The 13,178-nt window shown below is 46.0% G+C and overlaps 1 protein-coding gene across 8 annotated transcripts in view; it reads left to right on the top strand.

Moving 5' to 3' along the window:
* The window catches only part of Rgs8 (regulator of G protein signaling 8), a 44,624-nt gene that overhangs the window by 25,633 nt on the left and 5,813 nt on the right, over positions 1-13,178 (top strand). For all 8 annotated transcript variants that reach the window (XM_029483087.1, XM_021167717.2, XM_029483092.1 and 5 more), the window contains one exon: positions 12,270-12,436. In XM_029483087.1, the coding sequence (XP_029338947.1) occupies positions 12,270-12,436 (167 nt within the window). The remainder of the gene's footprint in view (positions 1-12,269; positions 12,437-13,178) is intronic.

A 13,178-nucleotide genomic window follows, 5' to 3' on the forward strand; every position in this document is an offset into this window, starting at 1 on the left:
ACACACACACACAGACACAGACACACACACACACAGACACACACACACACACACACACACACTCAGGTGATATATACCAGAGATCATTTAAGAAAACCAGTAATCATAAGTGTGAAATTATAATTAGCATCACAATTGCTTGCCAGCAGATCTCATAACTGGCAATAGTTTGTTCCCTAAGTAAAATCCAAACATAAATCTTGATTAGCCACAGTAATTTACTTCAAAACCTTTGCCTCACAGATGACACAGAGGAAGATTTTCTGACCCTGATGTGATTCTCACTGCAAAATTCAAACCAGCGGCTTGGTTCTGAGGGAAACAGGTCTTGTCTTCTCCAGTAGCTTATGCACCTTAGCTTGTATAAACACATTTTCCTGTTCCTATCCTCGGCTTGACTTTGGATTCTATTCAATGGACTGTTTTCTCCCATTGATCAGGAATGCAAGAGGACGCTGGTTTTTGAGAGAGTACTTTGGTAAACACAGTGTTTAAAAATAGTTTTTCCCCCTTGTTTGTTTTGTGTTTTCCTGAGCCTGGGAACTGATGGAGGCTCAAGTCCACCCTTGCTGCCAGCTAAATCGGGGCTGCTGGACCTTGAACTGTTACCTAAGCCACCCTCCCTGCTGTACCCGCTGCACCGCTCATTCATAGTGACCCAATTTCTCCCCTTATGTAAGCACGCTGCAGGAAAGAATCAGAGGGAGCCAGCCAGCAGCCGGCAGCATGTGCGGCCACGGCATGTTCTTGGAGGTTCTGTGGCTGTTCGAAAGGACGCCAATATCCTGCCCACTGTTCCAGGAATCCTGAACACATGCCTGTCCCTTCCTACTGCTGGCAAGGCACCAATCCCAAAACCTTTGTGCTGTTTCCAGAGCCTTTACTCCTTGGAGGGTTATTCAAAGAAAGCCCAAGTCAAATGCTAATAAAATAACTAGAAGAGAGCCCTTACCTCCCTCCTCCTCCTCTCCTGTTTTTTCTGAACTGTTCACTGCCTGTCCACTGCCTTTGATTGCCAGGACTGCATTTAGCATTAAACATTCAGTTATGGATCATCATTCCCTTAGAACATGAGAGTAACAGTCACGAACAAGTATCCAGCGTTCCCTGCTTATAAGTCAGGCTCTGCCTGTCACTTGTGTGTGTAAACCCATTGCAGTCCCCTTAACCCTGTGGAGGAGACTAAAGAACAGAGAGGCCACACCTCTCTGCACACTAACTCATGCCAAATACTGTGTGTCCGAGCCAGGACACAATAGCTTCTGGGGTTGGAGTCATGTTGCCCAAAATGTGTGGGAGCTCAGGAGTAAGGTTCTAGAGTGGGGTCTGGATCAGAGCTCCAGTCTTCCCCACCTAGTGTGCAGTGTACGCAGGCCTCTAGCTTCGGCGGCACTGCTAATGCAAACATGGCCACCCCTAGAGATAACAGCAGATGCCGCTGAGTTGTTTAGTGATAAATCAACACTCTGCATTTGGAACCAATTACGGTTTGTGGACAAACAGAAGGCAGGAAGGAGGGTCCACCGGAGGGAAAGTGAATGGTGGAATGACAGGGGAGAAAAATGGTAAAAGACAAGAAACAGGACAGAGGGTAGGGAAGATGCAGAGGAACCGATGCAAAGCTTACTGGGAGAAGGATGGTGAGAAAAGAAGTGAATGAGAAGAAAAATAGGTCCCTGCCCCCCCTGCATCCAGTAATTCACTTGCTGGGACACATCAGCAAGAGATGCGGACCAGGCCTGGAGCAAGTGGTCTGTCCTGAGGCTGCTGTTGTCTCCTGCCATCTGCTACTGGCAGGAAGAGGCGGGGCTGCTGGCAGAAGGAGGCGGAGCTTCTGAAGCATTGACGATCCCTGCATCCCCCATTCCCACCACTCACTTCGGTTGTTCTTGGGTGGAATGTCTCTTTGCTCAGTGACCCTCTATGGCCTACCTGCAGTGACACCTGTTCTGGGAGCATAAAAAGGGTAGGGGGAGGAGGCTGTGGCTGAGAGCGATTGGGTAGAGAATGTGGGTGAGTTGAGAAGGGATGAGGGCAGGTGCATCTGTGGGCCTTTGTGATGGCTGCCTTTGCTGCCGTCTGTTCTTGCTTCTCAGGTCCAGACACCAGGAGAGTCCATGGCAACAGAGCTGTTCTTTCTCTTTTCTTGGCCCCTCAAACATTCCCTTGAAACCCCTGACAACTCCAAAGTGGAGTGAATGCCTGAGTTTAGCCCTTGCCGACCCCCACCTCCACCCCCTACTCCCCATCCCATCCTGAACTGCAGGCAACCAATCGATTTGATGCCTGGAAGAGCGCAGTGTATTTCCAAGGATGCTTGTGGTCCCTAGCTAAAGGCTGGAAAGGATGCCCAGGAAGGTACAATGGGATGCTGAGAAGGACAAGTTAGTTTTCTCTCAATGAAAGAACCACTAGTGGTAGGCTGACTGTTGAGGTTGCAGGATGGAAAGAATTTAGGTAGATTCCAGGCTCTTGGTGGTTCCTAATAGCCTCAGTTCTCACCATAGAAAAGGTGATGGGAGGTGTCCTCCAGCTGGACCAGCCCCAAGCCTGTGAGCCAAATGGCTCCTTTGCAGGGCTGTGGCACACATATGCTCAGTGTGTTTGCCTGACCGGGGTTTACCATTTATCCCCTCTTTGAAGAAAGTGGTCATTGGAGAGAGGACGGGCATGCTCTAACATCACCCAGATGTGTAGGCAAATCTCCTTTGCTCCTTTTACTGGCTTAGTGACCACAGGCAGTTCTATGCTCAGATCTCACACTCCTTTTGTAAACCAAACCTACAGCTGGCACTATTGACTGCTCATAGTGAGTACCAAGCAGTTTTGCATAGATTGTTTCACTTGATCCGTACAGCGCAGTGAGGCAGTGAGTTCCCGAATGGTCTCCATTTTTACAAGTTAGATTTCCATCTTGGGCTTTAAGATGTTAGAGTACTCTCCCAAGGTCATAAGGGATTCAAAACCAGAGCCCGTGTGTGTGTGTGTGTGTGTGTGTGTGTGTGTGTGCATACATGTGCAGATGCACAAGCACATGCATACAAATGCAATTGCAGATCAGGCGTCTTGTCAGGACCCACCTTGTTCTATTGAAACAGTTCTATTGAAACAGAGTCTCTCATTGACACAGGCTGGGCTGGCCAGCCTGCTTTTTGTTTCATTTTACGCAGATTCTGAGGGCCTGAACTCAGGTCCTTGTGCTTGTGCAATGAGCACTTATTGACAGAGCCCTCTCTTGCTCCAGGACCTTTTTCTTAATCACATTGATGACATGATGTATCTTGCTATAAAGTTAGGGTGACAGTGGCCTGGAGTAAGTCCTCTGTGTGTGGCAGTGACGATGTTGAGGGGAAGGAGGAGATGGGATGTCGGAGGAGGGCAGGTCTGAGTACACAACAGAGCAGTAACTCTCCTTGGAAAGGGTGTTCCAATCTACCCTGGCCTTCTCCCGTGAGGACCATGAGATCAGTAAGGCTGAATGTGTTGTGCACATGAGTGGGGGCTTGGTTGTGCTCAAACTGGTGTCTAGTGAGGCCTCTGCTGCTTCCACTTGTGGGTAGGCGTGGCTATCTCTGGCAGGCTGCCTGCCCAGCCAGGGGTGCTGCCGAGCCACCTGAGAGTTTACCACACACACCCCTTCAGGTTCCCAACCTGTGCAGTTCCTTCAGTTCCTCAGAGTGTAATTCATCAAACTCTGAGGCCCACGCCCATCTTTGTGTCTATGTGTTGGTTCTTGAAACTAGATTCTTTCCCACCTAAGTGGCTTTCTTCATTTACTTCTCCATCCCTCTGGCTTCTGCTGTCGCTCGTAGACAGGGAATCCACAGGGTTCCTCATGGCTCCCTGTCTTGCCTTGCGTGGGGCTCCTTCTTGTCGCTCCACCTTAGCAACCCTTAGGCCCCAGGTCCTAGAGGTCTGGAGATGAAACCACCAACACAGATGCTAATGTTGACATCTTCCTTATTTTAGATTTATTTATTTTATGTGTATGAATGTTTTGCCTTCATGTACGTATGTTCACCATGTGTGTCTTGTGTCCCAAGATGTCCAAAGAGGGAGTTTGATATACAGGACTGGAGTTACAGATGGTTGTGAGCCACCATGTAGGTGATGGGAATCAAACCCATGTCCTCAGCAAGAGCAACAAGTGCTCTATACAGCTAAGCCTCCTTTACAGCCCCCTAATATTTGCTTCTTAACTTGCCTTTCCTGCCACCAATGGATCACATGACCAAGGCAAGTCATGTACCTTCCCTAAGGTTTGCTTTTCTCTCTTCTCAAATGGTAAAGTCATCAAGATCTATGCTATGGATCTACCATGAGGTTCAGAAAGCACTTGGTGTGGCCAAAGTCAGTGCTCAGTAAATACTTTCGGAGAGTGTTTCAAGGCATATATTCTGACTCCAGCGCTGTTTTAAAACTCCTTCTGTTCTTCTGCCTTTCTTTGTTCTAACTTCCAGTTCCCAAATTGCTGCTCTCTAGGGTCAAGGACTCTTTGAAGGATAGCTACATTCTCAAATTAGAATCTGTTTCTGTTCCCTTCTTTGGGCATGGAAGCTCTCTCCAGGAATCAAAGTCTAAGCCATCACGATTGCTTTCTGTTCCCTGCTGCACTTAGGTTCATTTCCCCCTAGTAGGCTGGCTGCTCTAACTCTTTGCCACTCTCCCAGGCGTCTCCCCTATAGCACATGTGGCACCTATCATGACACAATCCATTATTTTATAGGACTCCTTCACGCTCGTTACATTAGAGAGGCTGGAAAGCGAGGCGGTGATTTCATATGACTTCTTTGTGCTTGTAGTTCAGAACCTCGTTCCCAGCAACCTCACCCCAAATGAATAAAGGTCAAGGCTATCCAGTTGGATACATCTCAAATATACGCCCCCCCCCCACGACTGATTCTGTCTTCACCACCGTTTTGTTTGCTTACTCTCATCCTTAAGGAAGGCAAGCCCTACCATTTCCTCTCAGTCCCTCTCTAAAACCTACCTTCCCCAACGCTAGCTTTTTGCTCTTCAAGCACTCATTTCACCCGCTCTTCTCCTTCCTACAAACACTGCTGTAAAGAGCTTGCTCTGGAGTCCTGTGGACCTGAGACGGCATCTTGGTTCACCCCAACTATGCAGAGGGGCCATTGGTTCAGCTTCTCTAAGCTTTAGCTCCTTTCTCTGCTCTTCTCCCCACCCCTTCTTCTTTTCCCTCTCCCCGCTCTCATCTCCTCAGGCTGGTCCCGAACTCACTATGTAGCTGAGAGTAACCTTCTGACTGTCCTTCCTCCACCTCCCCTCCACTGGGGTTATAGAATTATAGACTCGTACCGTAACATCCAGTTTTATGTGCTGCGGGAGATCGGAACCCAGGTTTCATGTGCAGAAGCCTAGCCCTCTACCTGCCGAGGCAGACCACCAGCCCCTTTAGCATCTCCCTGTGGAAAGGCAGACCACCAGCCCCTTTAGCATCTCCCTGTGGAAGGTGTGGGATGCTATCTATTACCGAGCAGCATTTTGAAAATTGGTTCACCTGGGGTTTTGTAAAATCTTGAACAGAAAGCCTGAGGTACAGTAAATAGAGTTCCTTGACCCAACTCCGAAATGAATAAAAATTAGCCCATCACCTCCCACACATCAGATAGAACTCCTTCCCCTCCCCACCCTAAACTCGAGGATCCCCTGCACTGTCCCACAGCCTCTCTTTCTCTCCATCAGAACTGTGTGCTCAGGCCACCTTTCTGCCTTCCCGTCAAGCCTTTATTTAACTCCTCGTACTCAACAAGTCTTTTCTGACACATCAACATTTAAGTGTATCGAAAGTATCCTGAAAGCGAACAGAAACATCGCTGATCTCAGGCTTGCCCTTAGCTATGCTGTCTACGCGCCATTCCCACCCACCCACTCCCACTTTTCTTTTCTTTTCTTTTCTTTTCTTTTCTTTTCTTTTCTTTTCTTTTCTTTTCTTTTCTTTTCTTTTCTTTTCTTTTTTCTTCCTTCCTTCCTTCCTTTCTTTCTTTCTTTCTTTCTTTCTTTCTTTCTTTCTTTCTTTCTTTCTTTCTTTCTTTCTTTCTTTCTTTCTTTCTTTCTTTCTTTCTCTCTTTTTGGCCAAATCTCTTTCGAGAGACACCTGAATGGACACTTCCTTCCCATATCTTCTTCTCCATCCTCTCCAGCCTGACCTCTAGGAGGCCGGCACACAGCAGCCACTTCCTCCTTCATGCAGAATTTCTCTCTCCTGGCCTTTTGCAGGGCTGTACACCCACCTCCATCTCCCTGGCTCTTTCACAGGTGTTTCCTCTGTGTATGCCTGTCTGAAAGGGAGGGCCAGTGAGTTTGATCTATCTAACGGGTTTTTACATTATGCTAACCGAATGTTTTAAAGTTTGCACCTCTGTAATGTGGTTCTCTCTTCCTGAAATCATCTTCTCCACCACCCCTTCCTTCTTTCTTGTTGCTCTCTTCTCCATTACAACTCCCAGCGGGTGAGGGGCTTCTTCCTGCAGATCTTTGATTCCAGACTTAGTTCAGGGGATTTGGGGTTCCTTCAGAGCACCTTGTCCTTCCCTGTCATCGAACTTACCCCACCGCATCATAATCGTCCTGATCATAGCCTAGCAATGCAGGAAAGTCATGGTGTCTGAGGTGTGAGGTGGCTGGTCATATTGCACCCACATTCCAGATGCAAAAAGAAGTAAGTGTTGGTGCTCATCCCACTGTATCTGTGTCTGCTCTCTGTACCCGTTGGAATGGCTGGGTCACCTAATAGGGTGAATGCACCAATCAGTAAAGATGGAGTTGTTATTCCAGTTAATAACCCTTAATCGCTAATGCAGTGTGTTGTCAGCTATGAGGTCAGGCAAGTTCTTTCTCAGCTTCCATAACCTTCTCTGTAAGCTGGGGAGAAGGAGAGCCACATCAGGGAGTACGGCGTAGGTATAAGCTCTTCTAATCCCCACCAAGACCCACCAAAGCTGGAATCTAAGTGAAGAGAGATAAGCTCTGTGTCCTAGAGAGCTGGGGCCATAAGGGCTGCTTATTAATACAGTAGAGGGAAGCAGAAATGTATTATTCTCTATCTGCAACTCCATTTATTCTCAGGCATCTGTTTCTGGTTAGAGGGAAACAAAACAGTGAACCTGAACTCTCCCATTTAAGGAATTTAGTTCCCTCTAGCTTAAAAACTGCCAGAGCTCAGCTGAGTCACTTCCCAGGCCTTCTAGATCAGTGGTTCTCAACCTGTGGGTCATGACCCCTTAGTGGTAAACTCACCCTTTTTCGGGGGTTGCCTAAGACCACCAGAAAATGGCTATTTACTTACACTTCATAGCAGTAGCAAGATTACAGTTGTTATGCTGGGGATTGGTGCTAATGTTTTGTCTTAATTCGACTCCCAAAATTGGGACACAGCATGTCCAAACACTGACGGCCTCTGCCTCCAATTGGTTTATGATTGATCAATAAAGAGCCAATGGCCAATGGCTGCGCAGGATGAAAGAGGCAAGACTTTTAGGTTCCTGGGGGAAGGAAGGAGGAGGAGAGGGTCTGCCATGAGAAGGGATAGGACAGACCATGCTGTGAAGGAACAGGAGGGAGTACCACCTGAAATATAGGTACAGGAAGGAAGGGCTCCCCAGAAGCAACTTGGGCAGAAAAGATAGAGGGCTGCCCAGAAGGATCCAAGACAATAAAGAGAAAATATAGATTTAGGAAGTCTTATGAATGCAGGAGGGGAGTTTTAGAATGCCTAACCATTGAGCTAGTCAAGACATGTTAAACTGACGTGTGTGCCTTTCATTCACCAATCCAGAGAGCTCTTGGGTGGGTGTGTGCATGTGATCTGCCAGTAGCCAAAATGGTTTAACTAATTCACCACAACAGATGGTGCCCAACAATGAAGTAGTAACGTTATGGTTGAGGGCACCACAACATGAGGATCCGTATTAAAGGGTAGCAGGGTTAGGAAAGCTGAGAACCACTGGCCTAGGTAAATGCACTGTTTGAGGGTCATTCATACTTTTCCAACCCTCTCCCTGACAGCAGTGGAAAGTGTGTGACGATGAGGCAAGTACCACATGACCTCGTCTATCTGTAGCACCTAACAGTAGATCTTGTTGAGGTTTAGAGTGGCAGCTAGGGACTGTGGAGAATAAGGAGGAAAGGCGGGAGCCAGGAGCCAGGAAAGGTTGTTCATAAAATATAGTTAGAAAGATGCAAGAAGGTCTAGGGTATACAGGAAGGTGACTACATTTTGTGTAACAGTGTATCATACAAGCGGGGATTATGGCTCATACCTGGAATCCCAGCACTTGGGAAGCTGAGGCAGGAGGATTGTTATGAGTTGCTATGAAGCTGATACAGTTGGTTCCAGGTCAGCTTGGGCTAAAAAGTGAAACTCTGGCCCTAAACCAAACCAAACCAAACCAGTCAAAGCAAATGTGTTATACATTTCTAAAAGTTAAAAAGTATTTTGAAAAAAATTTAACACCAAGAAAGGGTGTTTAAATGTTTGATTTAAATATTACACAACATGTAGAACATATCTTATCTCATTAGTATGTATGATTTCTGTGTTTGTCTACATCAGTTAAAATAATTTTATTATGAAAAATAATCACTGCAGAGAAAAAGAAGGAGGGATGTGGGAAGACTCCATGGTCCTTGGGTTTCCCTGTATCTGCTGTAGGTTGCTGCTCAGAGTCCTCCCTTGCTGACCCAGCCCCTTCTGGGGCGGGTGTCTCCCGTCTAACCTCAGCTTGTAGCTTGCACTGCAGAGGACCATCTGTAAGCAGTGACTGTCTCCTGGCATGCATGCTTGTAAGCAAATCTAGTTTACTCCAGAGCATGTAGAAATGTCTGTATGTCCTCCATGGGGAACTCTGAGGGCATAGAATGTGGAAGGGTCCCAAAGAGAGCATCCACAGGGTGCTAAGGGCCAGTCATTTTATGATTTGTTCTCTGGTGTATTTCATCCAGTGTTTGCCCATCGCCTGTGCCATAGGCAGCATCCTGAGATGTACAGAACTATGTAGACCTCTAGTCTGAAATTCATATCAGATGGAGTAACTCACTCTCAGCTCATTGTTCGTCACTTGGAGTGCCAGCTTTTAGTGTTTCTACTTTTTTTCCCTAGAGGTTTGACCTGTGTAGTAGTGGGCGTGGGAGGTACCTGGAACATCCCTCTCTCTCTCTTTCTTGAACTTAGATCATATCAGTTCTTCTTCCTTCCCTGGCAGAGAGGTTTCGATTCTCATCCTGCCCAGTGGGAAGGAGCCTTACGTGATTTTTTGATTTCTCCATACTGGATCCGTCCTAGGCCTTGCCTGTGGTGCTGTGACTTAAGCCAGTTATTCAATGCAGTGAACAACAATGTCCCTTCCATACAGAAGTCCCTTCCCAGGATGGGATGATAATCACACAAGCACCCTACTTAGTCACTTTAAAACAGCCCTCCCCTCAAAGCTTAAATCTCTTGGAGCCCCCATGAAAATGCTCTTATTGGGCTGAAGAGAGGGCTCAGCAGTCAAGAGCATTGACTGTTTTTCCAAAGGACCTCTGCAATTCTCAGCACACACATGGTAGCTTACAACTGTCTGTAACTCTAGTTCCAGGGGGCTCTGACACCCCCCCTCCAGACATACATGCCAGCAGACACCAATGCACATAAAATAAAGATAAGTAATAGATTATTTAATATAACAGAAAACACTTTTCTTTCTCAAGTCCTTGGTGTTTGCCATAAAAGGTTGTAGCTTGTAGGATTGTTGTTCTAGTGTGGACATTGAAATACCTACTTTGGCTAATGTGTGATGGAGACCCCAGCATTTAGGAGGCACAAGAGGAGGGCTAGTTGAAGGAAAGTCTAGGCAACAATATGGTTAGACTCTAAATATATACATACACACACACACACACACACACACACACACACACATATATATATATATATATACATACATATACAAAAGAAGGCAAAATGTAATGCTTTTTAATAAGAAGAAATAAAAACATTTTAGAATAAACATTTTAGGGCCAGTAAGATGGCTTAGTGGGTAAAGGCACTTGCTGTGCAAACCTAATAACCTGAGTTCAAGTCCCAGAATCCATATAAAAGTGCGTGGAGAAAATTGACTTCACAAAGTTATCCTCTGATGATCACATGACACATTACTCATTACTCTCTACACATGATATAAATACAGACAGTGATAATAATAATAAATATACATTACAAATAAATGTTTAAAATCACATGTCCCACCAGTGTGCACTGAGTTGTCTTGGCTAGGGCTCTCGCCTGTCATATAGCAGTGGTTATCAGATGTCTAAGTCATTGATGACATGGAATTAAAAAGTGCTGGGACCTGGGAGACCGTTTAGTAGGCAAGGGTGCTTTCTGTGCAATTTGAACCTGCGTTCGAATCCACAATACTCTTGTTCCAGGCTGGGCAGGACTGCAACCTCAGCATTGGTGGGGAGACAGTTGATACCTGAGAGGTTGCCGGCCTTAGGAATCAACTTATATGAAACAGGAGTCAGCTTCAGTGGGAGACCCTCTCTCAAGACAACAAAGCATACTGTATCTTGTTCTGGCCCCAGCATGACCATTCATAGGTGTGTACAACTGCACAGTCAGGTGTATGCAGCACGCGCGCGCGCACACACACACACACACACACACACACAGAGAGAGAGAGAGAGAGAGAGAGAGAGACAGACAGACAGACAGACAGACAGACAGGAGATTGTTGAGCTAGGATCAGTTGAGCAAGTCATCTTAGTTAAACCCCACTCAGGAAGCTAAGGCAAGAAGGTTCAAGTTTGAGCCCTGCTTGGGCTATAGATTGACATTAGGCCGGCAATAAATTACAAGGGGGCCGGGGTGGGAGAGATGGGGACATACCTCAGTGGCAAAGCACTTGCACGGTATACCAGAGGGTTTGGGTTCAATGACCAGTACCCAAAAATGGTAACATTTTGTCCTTACATGAATATTACAAAAGAAATAAAAATGGTCATCGAGTCATTTTTTTAACCAGGTTGGCTCCGTATTCTAGGGTGTTCTTTATTTTGGGAACCCTTTCCAGAAGGGCATCATTGTTATTCCAGCAGAAGGGACTGCTTCCAGAGTTAAGACAATTGATTAAAAACTTTTTCAAATAAAAGCAACTACTGAAAACAAACCTAGGCTATAAATAGCTGTTATTTCCTTCTAGCCCAATGTGGTGACTCACCTTGTATGTGCGGACTGGAAACACTGCTTGGCAGTGCATGTGACATTGATTAATAAGAGGAAAGACTGGGTTAGCCATTAGATACATTGGCAGAAAAGTTATAATCAACCTCAATTAAAGCATACAACTTGAATCAATGAGATGATTTAGCAAGTAGGTGCAACTGTTACAAAGCTTGATAGCCTGAAGGTCACCTCCAGGATCCACACCCACAAGGTGTTGTTGTTGTTGGTGGTGGTGGTGGTGTGTGTGTATGTTCATATCATATTGGGCCACAAAAATGGCTCAGCAGGTAAAAAGTGTTTGCCACCAAGGCTGACCACAAGTCCTTTAACTTCCATGCTCCTGCAAATTGTCCTTTGATCTACAAGAGAGAGAGAGAGAGAGAGAGAGAGAGAGAGAGAGAGAGAGAGAGAGAGAGAAGAGCAAGAGACAGACAGACAGACAAATAAATGTAATTTAAAATTTCTTTAAAATCCAATTTGGTAGGCAAATTTCAAATTAAAAAAAATGATTAGACTAAAACACCAAATACAGGTCTTCAAAGGTTTTCTAAAAGAGACAGAGAATACTATCCATGCAGCAGGGTGTAGTACAGACTGAATTTCTGTTGGATATTTCTCTGATAGTGGGAAAGGCTTGGCCCTGAGACATTCCCATCCAGTTTGTCTTACAACTGCCTGAGTCTTCTCTTTGGTGTGGACTCAGCTTAGGGTATAGAAGTATAGTGCCTATTACCTTGGCTTACCCGCAGACTCGGGGGTTTAGCCAACTCGGCATTAGTGGAAAGGCAGTAAACTCTGAGGGTTTAATCAGAACTGACCATTATTGTCACTATGGGATTTAAACATTTCTCCCTGATACTGCATGCTGGCCCATGGACAAGAAACATGGCTTGCTCCTAGAGTAGCTGTGTGTCATTAGGTGTGGAGGAGCAACAGGCTTGACTAGTCAGGATGCTGACAAATTGTGTCTCCTTCATCTGCAATCTTTGATCTTAAGCTTCTTGCTGTCTGTCTTTTCTCCCATTTCTTTCTGCATCCACAGATGGGGTGGCAGCCTTCCGTGCCTTCTTGAAGACGGAGTTCAGCGAGGAGAACCTGGAGTTCTGGCTGGCCTGCGAGGAGTTCAAGAAGACCAGGTCAACTGCAAAGCTAGTCACCAAGGCCCACAGGATCTTTGAGGAGTTTGTGGATGTGCAGGCTCCACGGGAGGTGAGTTTGTCAGGACAGCTATCTCCTGAGGTCTTGTGGGTGGGGCTGAACAATGCCCTGGGATTTCTTCCTGTTCCAATGGGCCTCCTAACTCTGTTGAGTTGGATCCCGATGAGAAAGGGGTAGCTTTTAATGAGTGAAAGCCAAGAGTTTGTGCAAAAGGCCCTATATTAGGAGTGGTTTTGCTGTCTGCCTGACACGTGTAATCCAGGATGTTATTTTGCCCCAGTGATTTTGCAAGAGTAGGTACCGTGGAGTGCATGTCTATTTTCCTGTTGAAGGCAGCATTGGGGCCTCTGAGATGACTCACTGGGTAAAGGCACCTGCTGCCAAGCCTGATGACCTGAGTTTGATCTCTGAGACCCACATGGTGCAGAGAGAGAACTGACTCCTGAAACTTGTCTACACACACACACACACACACACACACACACACACACACACACACCACTAAACAAATGAACAAACTTGTGATAAATAGCTTTTAAGGACAGCAGAGGTTAACAGAATAAGTACCCTCTTTTAAAGGATTTTGTTTGCAGTTCTTCCATAATGTGGGACTGTCCTCAATTTATTCAATCACTCTGAGCCTTATTTTCCCCGATATAAGAGAGGATAATGTCACTCGCTTTTCCAGGCTACTCTAAGTGTTAGAGATGAAGCACCTCCTGAGCATTTGCCATTGCTCATTAATGAATATTTATAGTCACTTTCATTGCTGGATTAGAATGAGGTATAGCTG

The sequence above is a fragment of the Mus caroli genome, chromosome 1 (assembly GCF_900094665.2).
Source record: "Mus caroli chromosome 1, CAROLI_EIJ_v1.1, whole genome shotgun sequence".
Taxonomy (NCBI): domain Eukaryota; kingdom Metazoa; phylum Chordata; class Mammalia; order Rodentia; family Muridae; genus Mus; species Mus caroli.